Source organism: Pezoporus wallicus, unplaced genomic scaffold, assembly GCF_028554395.1.
Source record: "Pezoporus wallicus isolate ANWC-B61680 ecotype Strahan unplaced genomic scaffold, APGP_CSIRO_Pwel_v1 contig_5552, whole genome shotgun sequence".
In the NCBI taxonomy this organism is placed as follows: Eukaryota; Metazoa; Chordata; class Aves; order Psittaciformes; family Psittacidae; genus Pezoporus; species Pezoporus wallicus.
This window is the reverse complement of record NW_026640754.1, coordinates 5,176,167-5,200,410: the sequence shown is the minus strand read 5'-3', so window position 1 is coordinate 5,200,410 and position 24,244 is coordinate 5,176,167. Positions and strand designations below refer to the sequence as shown.

Genomic DNA, 24,244 nt, shown 5'->3' with positions numbered 1-24,244 from the left:
GGGGCTGGGAACAGGAAGGGATGTCTAGGAATAGATGGGAAATGAAAAGTGTTCAGGAGACTTGTTACATGTCAAAGGTGTCCTTAGCAGAAGAAACTCAAGATTACTGAATTTCTCTCAGCCCAGGGTTTTTTGAGTGATTTTTCTTGGGTTACAAATTTACCTTATAAAAACATAATTATCATAACTGCACAAAACAATTCCAGACTAACTAATAACCAGGCAGTCCAAATTACTTTGTAGCTAGTCACACATTGTGAAATAAGGTACCTAAGACATGAAGTCAGAGCAGTAATGCTCAACCAAGGTCTTTTTGTTATAACTACTAGCCCTTTTCTAAAAAATGTAGGAAATTGTGTGGCCTTTCTGGAGAAAGTTGCTGGATTTTAAGATTGACAGATAATATTAAAATTATAATAAAAGTTGTGATAAAAGAATCCCTTTTTTATTTTTAATGCTACATGAATTACATCAAAATGGACTCTGGTAAAAATAAAGGTGGAGCAAATCCTTGTTTGGAAAACGTTAAAATGTAAGTCAACTTCCTCAGAATAATTCTGATGGCATCAGAGTTCAAAAGACAGGTCTACCTTAAGCCCACTATTTTGACTTTGTGTAGCTGGTCCATTCACAAATGGTCAACAATAGAACTAGAAATAATAAAGAAAAAGACACAGACATGCTAAGAAATACTTCTGAATTGTAGCAGAGGAGAAGGCACATTCATGATGCTGATAAAATAGCTCTTGGTCTGACAGTACATTGTAAAAAAAAAAGGTATGATGGCACTGAAGAGGCATTAGAGCTTTGGGATAAGTAAACAATATGGGTTTCAATAGGAAAAATACAAAATTGTGTATGTGGGAAACAGATAAAAAGATAAAGATAACACAAGTTATCTTTAAAGGACGGTGTCCCTAGTCCTGGGAATCCCTGTGACAGAAGAGCTTTGGTCACAGTAGCAATCATAGAATCATAGAATAGTTAGGGTTGGAAAGGACCTTAAGATCATCTAGTTCCAACCCAACTGCCATGGGCAGGGACACCTCACACTAAACCATGCCACCCAAGGCTCTGTCCAACCCAGCCTTGAACACTGACAGGGATGGAGCATTCACAACCTCCCTGGGCAACCCATTCCAGTGCCTCACCACCCTAATAGGAAAGAATTTCCTCCTTATATCCAATCTAAACTTCCCCTGTTTAAATTATAACCCCTTACCCCTTTGTCCTGTCACTACAATCCCTAATGAAGAGTCCATCCCCAGCATCCCTATAGGCCCCCTTCAGATACGGGAAGGCTGCTATGAGGTCTCCATGCAGCCTTCTCTTCTCCAGGCTGAACAGCCCCAACTTTCTCAGCCTGTCTTCGTACGGGAGGTGCTCCAGTCCCCTGATCATCCTTGTGGCCTTCCTCTGGACTTGTTCTAACAGTTCCACGTCCTTTTTATGTTGAGGACACCAGAACTGCACACAATACTCCAGGTGAGGTCGCACGAGAGCAGAGTAGAGGGGCAGGATCACCTCCTTTGACCTGCTGGTCACGCTCCTTTTGATGCAGCCCAGGATACGGTTGGCTTTCTGGGCTGCAAGCGCACACTGCCGGCTCATGTTCATTTTCTCATCAACCAACACCCCCAAGTCTTTCTCTGCAGCGCTGCTCTGAATCTCTTCTTTGCCCAATTTGTAGCCTGGGATTCCTCCAACTCAGGTGTAGGACCTTGCACTTGGCATGGTTATACTTCATGAGGCTGGCATCAGCCCACCTCACAAGTGTGTCAAGGTCCCTCTGGATGGCATTCCTTCCCTCCAGCATATCAACCAAACCACACAGCTTGGTGTCATCGGCAAACTTGCTGAGGGCGCACTCAATCCCACTGTCTGTGTCAGCGACAAAGATGTTGAGCAAGACCAGTCCCAACACCGATCCCTGAGGGACACCACTCGTTACTGGTCTCCAGCTGGACATTGAGCCATTGACCACAACTTTTTGCTTGCAGCCATCCAGCCAGTTCTTTATCCACCGAGTGGTCCATCTATCAAATTGATGTCTCCCCAACTTAGAGACAAGGATGTCATGTGGGACAGTGTCGAACACTTTGCACAAGTCCAGGTAGATGACATCAACTGTTCTACCCCTGTCCATCAGTTCCATAGCCCCATCATAGAAAGCCATCAAATTGGTCAGGCAGGATTTCCCCTTAGTGAAGCCATGCTGGCTGTCACCAAGCACCTTGTTGTTTTTCATGTGCCTTAGCATGCCTTCCAGGAGAATCTGCTCCAAGGTTTTGCCAGGCACTGAGGTGAGACTGATTGGTCTGTAATCCTCCAGGTCATCCATTTTCCCCTTCTTGAAAATGGGGGTTATATTTCCCTTTTTCCAGTTGTCGGGAACTTCACCTGACTGCCGTGATTTCTCAAATATGATGGCCAGTGGCTTCGCAACTTCATTCGCCAGCTCCTTCAGGACCCGCGGATGGATTTCATCAGGTTCCATAGACTTGTGCATGTTCAGATTTTTAAGATGGTCTCGAACCAGATCCTCTCCTACAGTGGGCCTAGGGTCTTCATTCTCACAGTCTGCCTTACAAGACTTGGGTGGTGTGATCAGAGCATTTCCCAGTGAAGACTGAGGCAAAGAAGTCATTCGGAACCTCAGCCTTCTCCAAATCCTGTGTAGCCAGCTCTCCTGATAGCTTCCAGAGGGGGCCTACCTTGTCCCTAGTCTGTCTTTTATTTGCTGCATACCTATAGAATCCCTTCCTGTTATCTTTCACATCCCTAGCCAAGTTTAATTCTAACTGGGCCTTAGCTTTCCTAACCTGGCCCCTAGCTTCCTAGACAACATCTCTGTATTCTTCCCAGGCCGCCTGTCCTTGGTTCCACCTTTTATAAGCCTCTTTTTTCCTTTGAAGTTTCCTCAGCAGCTCCTTATCGATCCAAGGAGGTCTCCTGGCCCTCCTGCTGCACTTCCTTCTAGTTGGGATGCAACACTCCTGAGCTTCCAGTAGGTGATCCTTGAATATCAACCAACAGTCTTGGGCCCCCCTGCCCTCTAGGGCTATATCCCATGGAACCTTACTAAGCAGGTTCCTGAAGAGGCCGAAGTCTGCTCTTTTGAAGTCCAGGGCACTGAGCTTGCGGCACGCTCTTCTCGCTGGAACTCGACCATCTCATGATCGCTGCAACCAAGGCTGCCCTGGAGCGTCACCTGTTGGTGAGCCCGAGGTCAAGCATGGCACCTCTCCTTGTCGGCTCCTCTATTACTTGCAGGAGGAAGTTGTCTTCTGCGCAGTCGAGGAACCTCCTGGATTCCTTGTTCCGGGCCATACCGTCGCTCCAACAGATATCAGAGTGGCTGAAGTCCCCCATGAGAACAAGGGCCTGAGCGTGAGGCTGTTCCTATCTGTCTATAGAGTGCTTCATCCACAGATTCCTCTTGATCAGGTGGTCTGTAACAGATCCCCACAATAATGTCTCCCATCGCTGTTCTCCCTTTAACCCTGACCCACAAACTCTCTGTCGACTGCTCACCTGTCCCCAGACAGAGTTCCATACTCTCCAGGCTATCCCTAACATAAAGGGCAACTCCCCCTCCCTGTCTGCCAGGCCTGTTTTTTTCTAAAGAGCCTGTAACCTTCCATTCCAACACTCCAGTCGCAGGAGCCACCTCACCATTTTTCTGTGATGCCTATTATGTCATACCCCCGTAGACAGAAGTCTCAGTGAGGTGCTGTGGCAGAAGGAGTTAATCTAATTTATGGCCAGAAACCTGTGGAAACTATAGCACAAGTGGCTAGATGCCACATGTCCCTGTATTTGGTATTAGTGTGACTGTTGCTGGGGAGTTAGTTCTATTTCTGATATTTCAAACTGAAGAAAGATCTCCTTTAACTGAAGTGGAGTCACAGAAAAGAAATGCAAATGATTAAGGGACTGGAAAGTGAGCTTTATAGTGAAAACTTACCAAAGGGGAGACTAAGCAGTTATTTGTTCATATTCTAATATTTCTATTTTACTTTTGCAAAATAGAAATAGCAATTTCCACTGTGCAAGATGAGATTTAAATACATTTGATAAAACACGAGTGAAGAATAGAAATGTTTGTCTCTTTAGCTATGCTTAATTCTCATATGTATAAAGTGCTAAAATTAAAATCCAATATTTGAAGAGGATGCAAAAATCACCTGCTTGACTTGATGCAAGAAGTCAACACTTAAATTCAGCTCTTTGGATTTCCTGCAATCATTTGAAGGCAACCCTAAAAATGACTTTTTTCTATTTGGTTTAGTATTCCATTATCCTTTCTTGCTTTAGCAATGTAGTTTTCTTCCTACCTGCTACATACTTGCTTTCCAGAAAGCCTGCTCCTGTGATTTGTCCCAGAACAATTTCCTTATACAGGTACACAGATCAAAAATATGAGTAAGCCTAAGCTACACATTGAGACAATCTCACATCTCAGAAATCATGTGTAACAATCCATGTCACAATCCATATCCCAGTGTTGGTCAGGAAAAGCAAGGCTTTGCAGAGGTTAAGAAGCCCTGTCATACTCTGGTATTGCGACTGTTTGCCCTGTACTCAGCTGGATGGCATTTGGAAAAGGGGATCATGTTAAGGATTTAAATCATTGCATTATCAGGACTTCACTTGGTGCTGCAAAAGTATCAACTGTCAGATAAAGCAGCAGAGAAAACAAAGTTTGGATGTGCTCATTACTGGTTGTCTTTCATCCATCATTGTTTGGCTTTGGTTTTTTTTTGCTATTTCACAGTTTCTGCAGGTCTATCAGTTCAGTATTTGACATTGTTTCAAAAAATATGACATCATAATTATTCTGTCATGATGATTTGGTATATTTGAACATATGAATCTTCTGTAAATAAACTGAAGGGATAAGAAAAAGAATTTTAGCTCTGCAGTCTGCTTTAAGGCCTTCGATTTTACTTTGATTTGGAAATGTCATGGTTCACTGCAAACTCACCAGAGTGAGTTTAATGGATTAGAATATGTTATTAAAATGAGATTGCTGGAGAAATATATTCCACAGATGTGGAATACTGAGAAGGGAGATTAAACAAAATGACTGGTGAAAGGCCTCTGCTGCATTAAAAAGAGCACATACTAGTTTTCTTTCTTGCCTTACGGGATAAAGGGCAGGAGTAGGGTTGTGCATATATGTGCTTAGGGAAAATTTTTATGTTCTTTTTGAGAATTTTTTTCTGAAACATTCTTCAAGTTTTTACTTGATTCAGGAAAACTCATTTTCATAAGCAGCTCCTTACCATCTTCTCCACTGCCCTAACATACCTCTGTGCCTTCTCCTATTGAAACAAAACAAAAGCTTTGTTAGCTTGCTCATGATCTATGAAGCCCACCTACAACCTTACAAATATACATGTAATCAATCAGATCTTTGCTTTCTCTTAACACCATCTGGGCACTTGCAATTAATGATATTACATGTAACTTGAAAACGGCTCTTTCCCTGCAACTAGTATAGAAGGCACACTAACTCCAGGGTTGATGATGACTCTCAACCTCCAGCTGCTTGTTCCAGCTCTCACTGGATGGAGCGGATGATGTGGCTATTGGTGTTGTTTTGAGGCCACTGAAGGACGTGCAGCATATTCCCCTCTGCTCAGAGCCCTTCCCAAGCACAACCCAGCTGTGGGCACCCCTGTTTTGACTTTGACTAGAGTGGGATGGTTTGAGCGGTAACTCCAGCCGCTGACTCCAACAGCAGATGTCACTGTCAGCAGTGCAGTCCTTTGCTGACTGTTCACAGCAACAGGTATGGAGTTGTCTAAGCCACTAAAGACTGTTCCAGGGTGTATGGGTATGAGGTGCACTGGAGAAGGGAGCAGCATGGTTGGTGTAGGACCAACAGCAGCACAGAAACACACCAGCTGCATGGCGTAAACCAGGTCCATTAGTGTTAGCACTGCTGCAGCTCCAGCCCTCACAAATCAGAGCCAACAACTGCAGCTCAATAAGAGCATCAGAGAGAGCAGATGTAAGAAGAAAGGATGCGGGAAGGGGAAGGCCAGGAAAAGAGCAGGAGCCAGCACCATTCATTGAAAAAGGTGACACTAGCTTTTCTGCCTCCAGCCCCGTCAGTGATGTATCAAAAATTACCATGAATCCTGGATGGAAACTGTAGAACAGCCAAGCCTTATTCTGCTACATTCTGAAGATACACTAACTTTATTTCCTTGGGATGACAGGCCTGATTCTGAAATCTGGAAAAAAGCCCAAACCAATTGTTTCTGAGTTCCTGGAGTGCGAAGCAGGCTGCCACATCGGAGTACTATACTTTATTCACATTTGTTACATTCTGGAAAAAAGGTATCAATGCTTAAGTAATCAGAGAGTTTCTGAGCTGGTGTTTGGAAACACCATTTTAGTTCTTTATGTAAAAGAACACTTTTACTTCTTTTATTGCTGCCGGTGGCATGCCGAGTTGTACAAACATGTATTAATGCTTCCATGGAAGAACCAAGGTCTTCTCTGAATGTTGTACTCTGTACCACTGGAGGGTGCAGAGACCACAGTCCTGAGATGGTTTGTCTCTAATTCTGATTGTCTAGCAAGATTAAAGGGAAAGGAGCACTGATTCTTAGCACCTGACTGCTTGCTAGTGGGGCACCTCTGGACCTCTTCTGTTCAAGAAGCCAGTTTGCAGCACAGCAGTTTTCTTGTTTTGGTATGTTTGAATTATGTCGTGCATTTTTGTGCTCTTTAAATATGCAGAGAAATGAGCAAACAGGAATCTTGTAAAGTTCAACAAAGAGAAATGCAATGGCCTTCACCTGGGGAGAAATAACCTCATGCACCAGTACATGCTCCAGGCCAACTGGGAGTCCTGGGGGACAAAAATCTGATCAAGAGCCAGAAAAGTGCCCTTTTTTGAATCACTTTTTTTAGTGAGAGTGACCAAGGACTGGAAAAGGTTGCCCTGAGAGGTTGTGGAGTCTCCATCCTTGGTAATATTAAAAAATGTCTGGACATGATCCTGGGCAATCATCTCTAGGTGGCCCTGCTTAACCACAGGGGTTGAATAAGATGACCTCCAGAGGTCCCTTCCAACCTCAACCATCCTGTAATGCTGTGATTCCTCTGGTATAAGCACCAACTGTATATCCTTTGGCTTTACATTCACACCATTACAGAACAGCTGATCATCAGCAATGATTCTGACATTTCATTGTCTGAGGGTTATGTTTAACACTTAAATTTTGCAGACTTTGCTTAGTTTTGCATTATTTTCTTTGAATTATTGTTCAATGTCATCTGCTTATGCTGTTACAGGTTGTTTATTAGTGTATGTCAGTTATGAACAGAGAAGTACAGCTAACTACAATTTATACTTTTGTTGTGTTTCTCCACCAAGAAATTCAAAGGAGCAAGCTATTGAAATATTGTCATGTGCCTCATATGTGGACACAAGCATTTCATAACATATGCTTGACCATATGGAATTGATAACTTTTATACACATTTTACCTCAAAAGGAGACACTAAATAAAAGGATTTTTTTTGTATGAATTATAATCTTTTCCTTGTGATAAGAAAGCTTACCCCAAGTATGTCTGAGACCACATCTTGAAATAGTAAAAGTGACAGAATGCAGTTCAACAGATTCAGCTCAGGAGCTGGAAACATCCTATGTTCTAAACCCTATCCTTTTTCACATAGGTATTTTTTTACTCCATCAAGTCACTTAACACATCTTTTTTTTATGTCCACTGCAAAGTGTACATAATAATATCATCCTCCCAAAAGTGCAAACATTATGTTTCTGGGTTTCAGATAACCAGACTAGAAAAAAAATTGCCATAGGATGATTCATACAATTCAGTAACATCTCTAGCATTCTGGAAGTGTTAAATCTTGGTATGATGCATCAGCCCCATTTTTGCTATAAAGTTGCGTAAATTCAGATGTTACGCTTGCAGCATAGTTTTTAGCCTCGGTTAGCAATAAGACAGGACTGAGATTCCTTTGTGGTTGGTCAGGATAGATGTCAAAATACTTTTCATTCATGTGAAGAAACTGTACTTTTTGAGTGGAAGGAAGAAGTGAAAAGTGGGCAAAAGAGAAAAGCAGGCTATTTTAATGTATTATAGTTTGGCAGGTTTGTACTTGTTTTGTGTTTCAAATAAGATTTTTCATTTGTTAGAAGGTTCTCTAAGCCTCTCCCATCAGGCAGAGATCTTTCTATTTTTTGGGGCATGCAGGTGTTAAATACTCAGTCTTGGTCTACTTCATTTACTGCACTGTTTCTGAAAGTATGTGGATGATACAGAGAAGAATCATACTTCAGGATGTCATTGCCAAAATGCTTGTATTTCATTCCATTGCTCCCCTTGGATACAACACAGCAGGCATACATTAAATGCTCTCTTCTAACTGTGGTGGAAACACTTAGTCCTTGCACCAGTAGAGAGGGACAGTTAAAACCATTAGCTCTGTAAACCTGTGCACTTGCATAGCACTTAATGAAGAAAATTAATACTTACAGAAATTAATTGCTGTTCCCCACAAAGCAACTGTTACTGAGAAACTTCTCAATTCTTCCCTCCCTGGCAATGAGCAGAAACCTTCTGTTGCTGGCTTACTTCTGTCTTACTCATGGCCAAAAGAGAGGCCTGTGCGCTTGGGAACCTTTTGGATGACCAGGCATGCTTTTGTGGTTCCCCAGAGCCATTAGACAGCAGTCAATAGATATCACAATTCCACAGATACAATGAAACGTAGGCAACTTAAATCTATGTGTACAAGTACCAGAGATATATTAAAAACAATATAGCAAGACTGCTTCTGTGGAAGATGTAACACCAAAAAAACATACAATTTCAAGACTTCATCAAGAAATCCTGTGGGAATATGCCTCAGAGGCTAATTTGGACCTCATCAATACTACAGTTTTGGAACAACCAAAATTCTCCATCTTCTTTTTCCTTTTTCCATAGAAATATCAGCAGTATGAATCAGAGTTAACAGAATTGAATGCTAAGTTAGTTTAATGAGTGGTTTGGGGTGAGTCTGAGATTTTACCACGAAAGCATTACTCACATTTCCATAGTTATGTCTGAGGCAAAATTCTTACCACATCATTTCCATTCTACCCACCTTAAACTTTTAATCAGACTAGCAATCAGTTAAAATTGTTCTGTATACTTATTTTCAGATTTATAGGATTAGAATTATGTCTGCAAGGATTTGAAATGTGTAATTGCTCATTACTTTTTCCTGTACATGCCTAAAGGCAAAAATAAGGCCAAAATACTGAAAAAGAGAGAGTACATATTCATTTGAAGCAGAACCTGATAAGGTCTTTTCCACTCATACTCTGTGAAGTCTTTGTAGGAGCAAACTGTCCAGTTTGCAGCAAACTGTCCAGTTGAATGCAAATGGAAAGAGCAGGCTTTGGAGCAACAAGAAAAGCTGAATGAGCATAAACATTATCTGGCTTCATCACTTCTTTAGAACTACATCATAAATTCAACCAGAAACAATATCATTGAAGATCTTTTAGTCTCAGATGTATACATGCATTAGAAGCAGACATCAGTAGCAGCAGCACTCCTCCTTTCGTCCCTCATGCATGTACACAGTTATTCTTTACAGAACTTTTAAAATCCTTTTTAAAACTAACAATCTCACCACATAAAGGAGTCCTGGGTTTGGTGCCTTTCATTTCTTGGAAAGCATAGCTGTCAGATACAATTCAGTGTGATTAAATAAATAAATAAAACGCTGAAAATATTGTTTTTAGAGTTCTACAGTAGCTATATGTGAGGGAAGTCAGACTTGTGGCCAGTATTTGGTGGTTTAAGAGCTTAAAAAAACCCTCAATGTAACCAATATATATTTTCAAACATTTTTGTCAGGTGTTTTTAGGAATTAATTCTGTCACCATAGTTCATAACTCATTCTGCACTCAAATTCTGTTTGAAAGCAGTGGAGACTGAACTGTGTAGATTTTCAAGGAGACAGCTATGGCTCTTGATTCAGAGCCATTTGTAGATAGTACAAGTTAGAGCTGTAACAGCTGTAAATTTCTTCAGGGACACTACTCTAGTGGATCAAGTTAAGGGAATCTCTTGTTATGGAAGGACAGGGTACAAACATGCCTTTTTTGATCACAAATTTATTATAAAAGAAGATGAAAGCAGAGAGTATGAGGAGATGAAATAGGGTAAGTACAGACTCTTATGAGTATGGTTCTCATTATGCAACAGGGAACAACCATTTGCCTTTGCAGCCCCTTTTTCTGGATTCAGCCACTTCCACACTTGCATTCTGAATTTTTGCACAGACTTTTTTTTTTCTTCTAGCTGACAGCAGTAAGTAGAAGAGACATAAAATAGTCACAATTCTAATTCCCTTTAACTCAATTCTTTAACTATGTACTACTTACAACATGAACTTCTCCAGACTGGTTAAACATGCATATACAAAGCAAGAGAGGAACAATCAACTTCCTTTCATGGAGCATATCTTGTTATTTATCATACTTATTGATAAATACTTAAGTCATGCAACAGCTACATTGTTCCATGCTTTTGAACACCTTCTTCATATGCACCCTTCTGTGCTTTGAATAAAGCATGCTTACATATTCTGAACTGTGCTGTCTTGTGCAATTAAGCCAAACAATCCGTGGTATGCTTTCAGCTGACAATGTCAGCAAAACATTCTAGGCAGGTTACCAGTTGAGATGTGGGAGGTATACTTGAAAAACTACTTTTAGTTAGAATTTGTAGCATATTTTAAGCTAAAAAGAATCATCATGAACATCTATTCTGTTTTCCTATATTACACATATGAAAACATATTGAAGGATAATGGAAGAAACTATCTTCTACCAAATGTGCTCTTTTCCAAGTTGCAGAAGAGCAAAAAGCAATAGGATAATTGGATTCTCTTTTGTACAACAGCAGTCCTTCAAAAAGCTAAATATTCTCATATCCTCACTGGTGATATTAAAGGTCTGGCATTTATTTATGCAAATATTACCTACTTTTTGTCAGCCTGACTTCCACTATTGACATTTCTAAGCAGTCCTAAACTGGCATTCCAGACTGTAGACCCCAACTATAAACACAAACACAGTGAAGTACTCAAGCAATGGAAAATGGAGGGAGGGAGAGCCTAATGCTTACCATGCAACAGCTTATATTTAAGTATAAGCACATCTGTATATGCATGCACAAGCATATACATAGAAATTAGACAATTATACAATGATCTTAGTATACTTATTTTCAAAATTAAGAACTGCAATTTCCATTTATTTATGCAACTGAAAACATTGATGTTTTCTGATGCGTTTTACCCTGGTAGAGGTGGTTATAGATCAGATCCACATCCCCATCCATGCAGATCTCATCTGACCAGTAATCAAAGATGTGATTCTTTGGTGCCTTGGTGGTGACGCAGAACAGGAATTAGGTATCAGCTTCAGAGTAAGCATTGATATAAATGAGTTTTCAGTTTTGTCTTGGTATTACAGATTTTCTAATCTCATGCTTTCTTTTATGTGGATTATCTAGAGAATAGGAGTATAGGAGTGCTGCTGTATCACAGGCCTGCTTTTTTAGGATGAAAAAGGCTGTATTATTTATAAAAGCTCCTTGTTAATGCCAAAGAGAAGTAACTATATCCTCTATAGGTTTTTTTAACAACTTATATAACAAAATGTCTTACTGATAATGCAAACTGAGCTAAAAAAGGGAAAAGGAAATCCAGTTTATCCTGCCCCACAACTGCCACATGTACTTTTGCACTGTAAGATGTCACCTATAAACCAGTTTATAAAACTCAGAAGACTATTTAAAAGGACAAAAATGTAAATGCACAGTGAAAGTGCTTTTTTTACACAGACGGAAAGTAAGACTGGACTTTATAAACCAACCACCTCACTGAAACTTAATATTCTCAGTGAAAATAAACGAGTCTGTCACTTTAATAGGCAATGACTCTGTTGCTTTCCCTAAGCAGCTGAACTCTTACAGATACCCCGAAGTTAGGAGAATTCAGTTTTTTGTCCACTGTTAACTACTAGAGCCTTACTTCATGAATGTAGCTTCACTGCACACTCCCTGAAAACAACAGATGTGAAAATAAAATCTTCAACATAGTCTGGAGCTCAACATACAGGTATTTTGGGGAGGTATATGAGCTATTTGTAGAGACAATGTTACAGATTAAGTAAAGTGACAAAAATAATAAAGATCTTAGTTCTACCAGACTGTGAAAATAACTGAATTAAAATCATATCTTGCTGGCAATTTTTTCTATTTAGGAGCAGATCCAACAGAGGGACTTAGACACCTGTAAATTACTCACTACAATGCCTGTCAAATATGGGCAATACAAAAACTTGCTGTGCATTAAACAAGTCTAGTAATAAGGGTAAATTGTCTAAGAAAAGTAACTCTGAGCTGAATGCTAAAGACAGCTAGAATGGAGTAGATAAACAGATTAAAATAAATAAATAAAGAAAAATAACAGCTCTGGGTCCCAGGCTTCCTCTCCCAGGAAGATTTTGTTACTTTAAACCAGTAACTTTAAGTGAAAAGAAATAAATAGGGACTAAAATTTGGGTTACCTCAGATTCCTAGGCACTAAACCAAAGTCATATTCCCTCATAGGTGCTCTACTTCTGGTGCCAAATCTTGGAAATCAGATACACATGCAAATTAATAGAACTCATTAAATTACCTTCTATCAGCTAAACCATGGTAACCAACCTGGAGTAGCTTCTCTTGTAGCAAAGATGAGATAAACGCCCAGTAATTCACTCCTCGTTCCTGTATCTCATGCGACTTAGCTACCTGCTTTTTAGGCCAGAACAGTTCAGGCCACAAATGATGTATGCACGTTCACCGCTGGTGCGTCTGTTAAAAAGTAAATAATTAAATAAAATCTGTAAGTTTACTTGCTTCCAGAGTTAAAAAAAAAAAAAATGTCTTTTTATATAAATTTTGAATTCTGCTATTTCAAATGTCAGGGTCCTTTTAGGTACTTTCCAGCCTTACTGGAGCGTAGCGACAGCTGATGAGGATGTGAAGCGAGGTGAGTGGGACCTGAAGGGAAGGGAAGGGAAAGGACTCTCGATACCTCCTCGACTGAAGGCAGGCAGGCAGTGGCAAACTGCCTTTTTCCAGGGCACCTTCCCCGCAGCCCAAGCCGCCTGCACCACCTGATGCGGATCACAGCAGCAGGTCCGCAAAGGGCTGGCCGGGGGGCCGGCCAGCAGCTCTCACCCCGGGTCGCTCCTTCCTTCACCCCAGCCCTTCCGCGCCGCTTTCCCAGCAGGCTGCTTAAGCTGAGGGCGCGGGCCGTCGGAGGCTGCCCCCTCAGGTGTTCGCTTCCTATCCCCAAGCGGCATCAGCTCCTGCGCGCCACGGGCACAGCTTGTTTGGAAGCAGAAGGGCACCCTCTGCCACCTCTCCCCCCTTCCCCTGCCCGTTGTCCTCCGGTCTCCCCTACGCGCTCGCCCGCGGGACGCTTTTCGGCCCGAAGCCACGACTGGGGCCTGTCCAGCGCGGCGGCGGGCAGCGCCGGCAGGGTTAACCCTGAGGAATGCGGCGGGAGGAATGTGCATGCAGATGAGATGGATGCTAATCTCATGCTAATGAGCGGCGGCCGCAGCCGCCTGGGGCTCAGCCGGGCTCCCAGCGCCCAGACGGCAGCTGTGCTCCGCCGGCAACCCTGACCCGGGCTGCCTCGGCGCGGGCAAGGCGGCAGCCCCGGCATGGTGGACTGAGACCCGGCCGCGGAGGAGGGCTTTCCTGGGCTTCCGCGAGCGGCCCGCTGCGTGCCCCGCAGACTCCCGGCCCCTTCCCCGTCCACCCGGCTCGGGTGGGGGCTTTTCCCGCTTCCCGTCTTTCTTTCTGTCCCTATGGAGCAGCTAGCCCCGCCGCCCGACCATGCCTAGGAAAGCTGGGAATGGGCAGCTCCCCTTACCCGATGGCTGGGAGGAGGCGAGGGATTACGACGGCAAAGTCTTCTACATCGACCACAACACTAAGCAGACCAGCTGGATCGACCCCCGGGACAGGTGGGTCCGCGGGCAGGGACGTGGTGAGGCCCGGAACGGGCTCAGCGCAGCGCTGCCAGGGCCCTCCCCGTTGAGGCAGCTCTGCCGCGGCGGGACGGGTTGGGGAGTGTGGGGTTCGCCGGAGGGTTCCCCTGTCGGGACGGGGGGCGAGCAGAAGTCCCTGCATGCAGCCGTGGCCCTCTTCCCGTCGGCATCAGTACAGTCTGTTGTTAAGACCGCTGTGTAAGTTGTTTGTGGGGGGGACGGACACCCGTAGAACTCTTGCCGGAGGCGACGGGGGTCGCTGGGTTTGTGGTGTTCCCGACAGGTACTGAAGTTTGCTAGTCCATCCCAAACCCGAGGCACTGGCTCTTCGCCATCCCTCTCCCCCGGGCGTCGAGGAGCGGGGCCGCCTCCCTCCTGGCCGGCGAAGCATCCCGGACGCCTGTCCCTCCCTGGTCCCCCCCCCCGCCACGGGGCCCGCCTGCCCTGTGGCCGTCCTGTCCCGGCCGTCCGGAGAGGTGTGTGCTGCTGGCGGAGAAGGAGCTAGTGCTGCGGGAGGCCTCGTGTGCTCGCTAGGCCTCAGCAAGCCCAAACCCTCTCATCCCCCCGCCAGCCGCAGCCTGGGGTGTTTGCTGCCCTTTGCAGGTCTGAACGCTGTAAATCGGCAAATCTCCTTTGAAAAGTGCGTCGGTGAGCGAGGTGTGGTACCGGCTCAAAGGCTGCTCGCCCAGGAGGCTCCACGGCAGGTCTTACCGCTGGGCAGTGATCCTGGCTATTAGGGTAGGCTTCAGTGGCTGTTTTAAAAGCTGGATGATAGATGCCAAGCATACCTACCGTAAAACGTCTGTTTTGCCCAAAGTGGTCCTGAAGAGTAATTACACCCCAAAAATTTGTGTGTGTTATGAAATGCAACGTTGCTATTCAAAACAGTGCGGTCTAACTTTCAAAAACTTTTATAGGCATTATAAATTTATGGAACAAGCTGCACTGAATTATAAATGAAGGCCTTGGTTTATATTTCTCTGGTGAAATTAGAAAAGGTAGCTGCAATGAAGCTTGCTGGCTGTAAGTTAGAAGGAAGGTTTTGACAACTATCATACGCTGTGTTGGGCCTACTTCTCTGTCCTAGTTGCTCTAACAGCAAATTCCAGTAATGGCAAACTTAATACGTAAATTCTTTCATACTTGAAAACATGTTAAACAACTTATAAATATTAATGAGGTGATAAAGTGTACAGGACACTTATTTATTACACCTGGCTTTCTCAGGTGATTGAGTTTTGTTGGGTTTTTTAAACTAAACAATAATTTCTGTTTACTGTCTCTAGATATAGCAGATTTGAAGTTTTGTTTAGTTTTAGACTTTTAATGTGTTTGCAAAGCAGAATACAAGATGGTATAATATTCATTATATCACCGCAAAATTTCACTAATTTAAAATCTTGTTTCTACGCATTTTATAGTCTTCAAAAAGTTCAACACTATGCACATTTGGTGGTAAAATTTGAGTTTTCACTAATTAACAGAATAGACAGCTGAGTAACACTTGCATGTTTGCCATCCTATAGGATAAATATTGTTTCATTAATATCTTGATTAAAGGTGAAAGAGAAATCAAGCCCCCAGACTTTAAATAATGTGTAAGAGAACTAAGGAAGTAAAGACCTTTTTCAGAAAGAGTCGTGTTTGAAATAATTGTTAACCTGTGTCAGTCATGCAAGACAAACAGAGGGATTTTGCCCTAGGTGCCTAGGAGAATCCATGCTTTAGTGTACATAGCTTGACTGTGAAGCTGAGTTACCTGCACAGAAGAGAGGCTGACAGGCCCATTTTATGTGTAGCTTACAGTATTTGTATTTACAATATCCATATTTACAGTATATTTATATCGGTGACCTGGTTTAGAAAAGTGAGTAAGAAATACATGAAAGTCCTGGGATGACTTTGCTCTAGATTCCATTGTATCTTGTAGGAATTTAGAGAATGTATGTTCAGAAACCATACAGTATGCAGTTAGGGCTTGCTGTCAGAAAAACTGAAAAGTGATTTTCCAAGTTTGTCAATACAATAAAATCTGGATTCATGATGTTTTTAAAACTTACTTAAATCATCAAAATGAACATAATGGATTCTACAGAAATACTGAAAGCACATTCTTTTGTTGGATAATAATTTCAGGACTTTTTTTTTTTTTTCAACTATTTTAATTGATGGATGTCATAATTTTTTCCTAATGTACTTGTGGAATATTAGAGTACATGGGCTTATAAAATCTGTCATTGGTAAAGCAAGTATAGAATAGGTAAGTTTGTATGGGCAGTATTCCTTATGCTATTGTTACACTGCAAACCCTAGCTGATTACGTACAAATACTGAAGACTAGTGCTGTGAGAAACAGCCATATGTCTGTGGGTTGCCAGCAGTATTTAAGCACAATTAGGAACTTATTTGTTACTGGTTTAAAATATTAATGTCTAGAAATAAGCTGACAGTTGAAAATGCCAAATTTCAAAGCTTCTTGGAAAAGTCTATGCTGTTTTTGTTTTGTTTGGTTGTTTTTTTTAACTATAGTGATGCTTTTTCTCTTTTTAGTTTTCTCATAGTACATGTATTTGTTACTGCTTATCTGGTGAAGGTCTGTAATGTAATGATAGCCTTGGGTACAGCTGTGAAAAAAACCTCACATCAGCTTCAAGCCTGGGGCTCAGTTTTCAGATTTGCCCACTTCATTTATCTGAGTAATCCTATTGACAGTAGAGAATCTCACAGTTGTAAGGGCAAGAGTGACGTGTGGCTTGTTGTGTTTTAGGAGTGTTGTGGAACCACAGGGGTTTTTAATGTTTCTCACTATTCAATAATGATTTTTCTCTCCAAACACTTAGGGTACTGTGTTGATTTGTTTTGAAGACTGGTGGCACAAAAGAGAGGGTGCTTTTTAAGATGCCAAGTGTGAGAAAGAGAAACATAAAGGCAAGATATGTGGGGTGGTTGTAACATTTTCACTTGCTATATATAGGTGTTATTTCTTTGTTTATGACTCCTCCAAGATATGGCAAACTGAGAACTTGCTGATCTTGACAGTACTTCTGAAACTGATTTATTGTAAGAAGAGTAATAGCCCAAAATATAAATTATATTCTGCTACTGCTTAACAAAGTTATAGAGACACTGAAGAGGATGAGCCAGATGAAAAGGTGAGAAAGGGTTAGGGGAATTCATACTTCTTTGAAGTCCCCTTGGAACTCTCTCAAGTTCCTGCGATACTGAGTTACAGTAGGGTGTTGATGTGTTTTGGGTTTTCTTCTTGATAGACATTTAAGAGGGCTTGGGGTAGAGGCAGAAATGTGAAAAGGAAGGCTGAGTTTGGTTTGTTTTGTTTTTTTTCTTTTTCAGTTACTCAACACATAAGTAGGCCTCTGTTCATTTTATTTCTTGGTGTGGAGCACCAAGGAGAAATGGAATAGGAGATAGAAATGTCAGTATCCTCATATCTTCAGCAGTTGGATGACATTTAGGCTTTGTCACCAGGAATGCAGGACTTCTCATATCTTGCTTTCTAAATAGTAAATTGTCCATGCTCCACTGTTAATCACCACTGACTCAAACCAGGTATCTTTTGTTTCTATAGCTTGCCTAAAATGAGTTCCACATCTCAAATTCTGAAGCTGCAAGTGATCTTTATTTAATGTTTCTTGGCACTCCTGTAGGAGTGGTAAGGAGTGAGCTGCTATGAAAACAAAACTATCCTTCTGCCGCTTTTCACTTCTCATGAGGAGAAAAATATGTTCAAAATATATTTGTACATTTGAAATAGTTCGTAGTGTACTTTTACTAGAATGTTTCTAGAGTACTTGCTAACAATATAACTGAGAAGGTGCTTGAGAAACATCAGATGTGCAGAAACTAGAGAGCTTCACAAGTTAAGAGGTTGTGAGAGTCTTTGTGGCAGTGTGGAGAGGGAATGCAGTTTCCTTTGCTGTTTTCATTTGTTGGGAGAAGTGAAAATACTACAATTTTTATCTCAGAATTATGTAACTTCTGCAAGATTTCTCTGAATTAGAATGTTTGTTAGGTTTCAGCAATTAAACCTTGCATTGTACTTTTCCCTTAGAAAAGAAGGGCACTTTGTTCTTTCCATTTTTGCTGGAACTTGCTTTCTCTTGTCCCGTGAACAGCAGAGGCTGTGAGGAGGGAAGATAACTGAGGTTGAAGTTACTTGAGCGGGGGACTTTCATCATGCCTCTTTCCTGGGCATTACACTAGCTCAGGGGTGCATGGTAGAACCTCCAGTCACAGTGGAGACTCGAACAAACAGGAGGCACATAAGATACTGTTCTGGTAAACGTTAAAGGTAGTAAATAAGAGGCAAGCAGAAAAGGAAATAGCATGATGGGAGGTCATCAGAGACTGGAAAACACATTTGGATCTCTTTCTTTTTTCTTTTTTTCATGAAAGTAAGCTGTGTTGTGATAGATGAGTACTATAACTTTTACTATCTGAAGTGTCTGGTGTCTGAGGCAAGTACAGTTTTGTGTGAAAGTGGTGATTGCAGCTAAAATAGGAAAAAATTCTGAAATGTTTAAACTTCTGCTGGGTGGAGGGAATGAAGCAAGACACAGGAGTATGGTTAGTCTGTCCTTTGAAGAAGAATGATGATAAATTGACATGTTAGGCCTTATATTTTGAAAAGGATGGATCTTAATTTTGTTTTAAGTGCAAATCTTACCATAGCCGATTTAAGGTACAACTAGAGCAACTACCTGATAAATCCCTTCTTTAGGCTGCTGCTTGCTAAGAATTAATTTAATGGTAAACCATCACTGAAAGTTTCCTTTTCTCATACCTCTTCTGTTGTCCCTTGCATCTCCGTTGTTTGCTGATAGCTGAGGAGGGAGTGGGGCTTTTATATTTTTGGTGGCTTGAATCTGCTAACTGATTGCCTCAACATACCTTGTGAAATTCTAACCCTAATAAGGAATAGTCACCTAACTATTTTGGAAAGTCAGAGGAGGATCACTTGATGCCACTCCAAGGTGTGTAACTTGAAATAATCCTGTAGGGAGATAGGACAATGATTTCCCCTCCCCCACTCCCTCCAAATATCTTTTCCTGCCTTATTTCATCCTGTGGTATCATTTCCTATTTTTTATCCGAATTCCACATAATTTGTTCCCATCTCCTTGTCTGCTCAGGAATGTGCATATTCCCTGTGAAACTGTCTGGTATCTCATTCTGGCTTCAGTGACAGGTTGGGAACTGCTTTTACTTAATTGATGTATATTTATTCAAAATAAAACCCGTGATGCAAGTACTGAACTTGCAATGAGAAACTAGCTGTGTCTGAACTTCTGACACCATTTGTTTATCCAGTGTAAAGTAGAATGCTAATATTACAGTGCTAATATAGCTGTGATAGCATCAGACAGTGTTAAAATACATAGTGATCGTGTAAAATAGATTGATGTTAAAATACATAGTGACGGGATTTTTAACCAGTCTGTCATTGGCTTAGGGCTATGTGTTGTTGATTTTAGCATTAGTGAAAATGGCTATGATAACTGAGATAACACTTCTTTATTTTTCTGGGAGTGATAGGACTGCACTGTGTCTTTCATCTCAGACCATGTGAAGTTAAGTCAGGAAATGCTAGAAAGTATTTGCTTATGTGTGCAAAGTATGTACAACTGGTTAAAGCCAAGGACTGTGACATGGTATATAAAGTGGAGCTAGTGATCTAGACTGTAATTTATTCAGGCCTATGTCTGTAGTACTTGTCTACTGGAGCTTCTTTGGCTAAAACCTATCTTGACTTACAAGGTAGTATTATTGTAGTTGTCATGCATAACATAAGCCTTCATAAGAAGTTTTACACATGAAAGAAAATAGACCTTTTCTCAAATGAATGAAGCCAAGCTGTTTGCTAGAAATGTTGTCCTACCATAGTATGGTTAAATGAAGGAATACTTCAGAACTATCGTATATTTTCAGAGAAGGGAACTTTCTTTACTTTGAAGCAATGGCTATGAACAAAGTTATAATTTTTACAGGTAAGGGTCAACATATAGATCAAATAGGACAAGTTATTTATAACTTCAGAGATCTGTACAGATTACATTAGTAATTCTTCTTTTTCTCCAGTTAAATAACTGTGTTCATCTCTTATAATGTTGTGATTTGAATGTTATTAGTGTTATTAGAATAAGAGAATTTCTCTACTTCCACTTACTAATATTTGTAACATCTAGAGACAAGTTGAATTTGTGAAATAGGTTTCGGTTTGGTTTTCTTGCTGCTTTTTAATTTGTAGCCTAGAAAAATATTACAGGTATTTGAGAGTTCAAATTTTTATATCACACAGATGACTATAAACTAGAAGAATACTCATGGAAGTAGTGGAAAAGATTGAAAATGGATAAATATACAGTAATATTTCCATGGTGACACCTTTTCAGAAAGGCACAAATAGAAACAATGCCAAGATTCCACAACTGTTATTCTGGGTAGTGTGAATTCAGCACCTACAGCAACCTGCAAGAAAGTGGAAAAGTTTTGCAGAGGGGTAACACAGCTACTGGGTCTTGACTGTCATGGTTCTGTTTACCTGTGCCTCTCTGCCACCAAATAGTAAACTGAACCCAGGGGGTGATTTGGCTAAGTTGTTTTTAGGGTTGTTCTCCATCAGAATCTGCTTGTCTCACTGAGTGGATGCTAGTGCTGGTGTGAGGCAGGAGGCAAGTCCAGAGGTGGGAGCAAAAGGGAGAGTGATGGTGTAGAAATCAAGATGCAGCTCAATCCTAGCTACCGTGGAACTGGCATGCTAGATGTTCATTTCTTTTGTTGGCTTTCTCCATTATTTTCTTGCGTGTGTCTTTTTGTTCACCTTTGCATTGCAGTGAACCAGCGGTACAGCTGTTCCAGCCATCTTGATGCTAAACATGTTTTCTGTCAGCAGGAAACCTTTATGGTGTTACAGACATTTTACTGACTTTTAAAATGTTTGTTACTGTGAAGCTCTTGTTCCAGAGAAATTTTATCTTTGCACAGTTGCAGAATTAGATCCTGTTTTCCGGTAATGTGCTGCTGTTGACAATATGCTTATGAGTAGCTAATTTCTGCCATCTATGAAAGTAGATCAGAAATTCCTTGACTTTGGTGCAGCTTTTTTTCCTTAACTGTTTCTAAAACACAGTTTAGACTCTGCTGCAAAGTGTCTCACCAGAATGATGGCATAATTCAATACTTTGAGTATTTTATTGTGTGAAGCAAGCTGGAACCATTTGTCTTCATGTATTTGAGAGAGTCATCTGTATGGACAAACAGACTTGTCCTTCATTTGAAAGAAGCTGTTAGTGGCTGAAAGAGGGAGTGATACAGTAGTTATGTTTTCCCTTTTGTGTTGATTTAGTATTTAGTAGAGTTTTGCTTTGTGTATGTAGGGTTTGGGTCTTTTTAAGTAGCACATTTTGAGTGTTGCTGAATACTACTGCTCTTCACAGCGACTTTATTTGCAAAACCGTTAGTGATGGTGAAGTTCCTGCGCTATTAAGTCAATCTCTGGCCCTCATTTTTAAAAGGTTAATGAAACTGCTTCTCGGGGGAGAGATTTCTCGCTTTCCCCTTCACTCCACCCCCCCACCCCCCCACCCCCCTTGTTTGTACTTCTATTTAAGGCTCATTTGTTTTGTTTAGGGGTTTGTTGTTTGTTTTTTTTTTGTTGTTGGTTAGGACTTCTGGTCTACAGACTGTCAGTGTATGAATATATTCTGTCAACTGAAACAATCATTTGCGTCTCATAGAACAAGATTAGATGCTATCCTTTGAACTTGGATACTGTTAGTACTTGAAGAAAGGCAATTTTATCTCATCAACCCTGATACATACTGTGTTTGAAGTACTTGTTTGTTTGGGTATGTAAAGACGTATTGTTTTAGGACAGCAAATTCAAATTTCTGCATACTCTTGCTTTGTGCTATACAATACTGTATGTTGAACCAGCTTTGGTATGTTTATACTTTTTCTCAGTTCATTAACTCAAACTTCGATCTTTATTTGAAAAACAAAAAGGACAACCATACTGGGATGCCTTCCATAATATCCTGTTTATTCTAACAGTCAGGCTTTAAGTGTCTAGAAATACCAAACTTTTTTTACTTTTGGAGAAAAAGATCTAGAAGAGTCTGTATTTTAACTAAATTGTGCTAGCACACTATTGGCAGCTTTCTTGTGTTGTTAATGAAGGAACAGTACTTTACAAGCCTGTTGTTTCTTTTTAAAGTACATTTAAGTGCTAAACTGGAGTCTTGTCCAGATAAGCATATCTTACTGCCTACAGATCTGACCTGTGAAGAATTCTTACTGTGATTCAATGCCTGCCCCGTTGCTCTTAAGAGCTTACTTCCCCTATAGAGCTGGGAATGTCTGACAAAGGTGCGGGTATTTTTATCATGAGGCAGATGAATTTTTGATATTCTGCAGATTGTGTATGAGCACATCGTGCCATATGGCAGTAAGTATGCCCAACGCATGATCTTAGTGTGGCATATGTCTTAGTAACATCTTGTCAAGTAACAGGATTTGACCAAAGCACAGGTGTCCTCTGTCGTATAGCTGCATGGCAGCATTTTTATTGGGATCATACTGTGGAGAAACAGTTCTGATTGCTTCTGCTTGTCAATCTCTGGGACACTTCTGGTCATTGGTGTGATTTGCTACCTGTTTTTTTAATACTTCCAGAAGAGAAGGTGTAGCCCCCTTCAACTGAAAAAGTGGGCATTTTAACCTTGCTCGTTGTCTGTGATGGACTGCAGAAAATTGTCAGGGAAAGGCATTTATTTGTTCTTGATGAGGAAACAGTAGGGTGGGTTTTTTCCTTTGTTTAATACCGTCAATTGTTAAACTGTAGTCTAGTCCAGATATGCCTGTCTCGTGGCCTGATGATCTGATTGAGAAAGAATACTTTTATTCAAAGCCTAGTCCCTTCATTCTTAATTCAGATTTCCTTGATTATGCTAAAAATATTTATGTAGACTTACAAGTTTCGGCCTCTTCACTGGTGTTAATGAAATGTCTCTATGAAAATTCTTAATTCTTCTTAGAAATAAACCCCCTGCGGAACTTTTTGATTAATAAACAGTTACTGGGCATCAGAGAAAAATATGTAATTCAGATTTATGAACTAGATTTTTAAAGTGCTTTTATTAGTAAATGATCGTAGTCCCACCCTGTTATTTGATTCATGTTCATGAGCCATTCTGGTTATTGTAGGACATCGAGGTGCAAGCTGCTGTCCTCATTGTAGCCTGACCACTGCAAAGCCCAACCAGGGGGTGCTGGTTGGCTTCCATTCCACAAGGATTCAGTGGAGAGCAGCTCTGATGGAGAAAGGTTTATAGTTCAGGAAGGCTGGGGTAGCTGGGAGCTGAACTAGGCAGGGTACATTTGAATGTTGTTTTTATCTTGCTTTTGGGAGGGCTGTGGGAAAAGTGGGACATGTAATGGACTTTGTGAAATAGTCTGAGGCTACTGTTGTTTATAAAGGTACTTTAACCTATATTTAATCTTTGGTATTTTTGTCTAAAGTTAATGTGATACAAAGTTTCCTTGTGAGCTAAGTGACATTTCTGTTCTGTGTATCATCCAACACTCAAGTGTACTTCTCTTGTCAAATGTGTGTTGTTAATTGGGGTTTGGTTTAAATCTTGAAACATTTTGGTTATCTTGAGTTACACTGTGAATACCCATTTGTGAGGTATCTTTGTATACATAGTTTCTTGGTACAGCACCGAATAATACAATTTAAATTGTTTGTTATTTTTAAAGAGACACAGCAAGCATCCTGTGTGAAACTCACTAGCTTTCAGAAGTTTGGAAGCTTAGTAGCTTATTTTCTTCAGAAGTGATATCTGGGTAGAAACACACAAACATATTACTTCTTAGTTTCTTAAAACTTCGATGGAATTTAGATTGTGGTTCTGCCATAAGGACTGTATGGGATTTAATTGTGCTTTTTGTGTGCGCTTGGGATATATTCCCAGTTGTACCTAAGCCTACTTTCCTTTTGACTCCCATATTCCCAAGACCTATACAACATATATTCACATCTTGCCAAAAATAAAGTTCTTTTCAGCTCATTCTGTCAATGCTATCTTAACACATTATGCCATCTTGTAATTTGTGATAAATTTT

The 24,244-nt window shown here is 41.0% G+C and overlaps 2 protein-coding genes across 6 annotated transcripts in view; one reads left to right on the top strand and one right to left on the bottom strand.

The window, feature by feature from the left end:
* The window catches only part of DCTD (dCMP deaminase), a 60,618-nt gene extending 47,711 nt beyond the window's left edge, over window positions 1–12,907 (bottom strand). Inside the window, exon 1 of one of the 2 annotated variants that reach the window (XM_057420284.1) lies at window positions 12,765–12,907. The gene's annotated coding sequence lies outside the window, so the exon portion shown is untranslated. Of the gene's footprint in view, window positions 1–12,735 lie in introns of both variants that reach the window. The other variant, XM_057420286.1, reaches the window with a different exon arrangement.
* A 680-nt stretch (window positions 12,908–13,587) lies between these two features.
* WWC2 (WW and C2 domain containing 2) overlaps window positions 13,588–24,244 on the top strand; it is a 100,164-nt gene continuing 89,507 nt past the window's right edge. The window contains exon 1 of one of the 4 annotated variants that reach the window (XM_057420279.1): window positions 13,588–14,077. In XM_057420279.1, the coding sequence (XP_057276262.1) occupies window positions 13,947–14,077 (131 nt within the window). In that variant the 5' untranslated portion in view covers window positions 13,588–13,946. The remainder of the gene's footprint in view (window positions 14,078–24,244) is intronic. The other 3 variants (XM_057420280.1, XM_057420277.1, XM_057420276.1) reach the window with 3 other exon arrangements.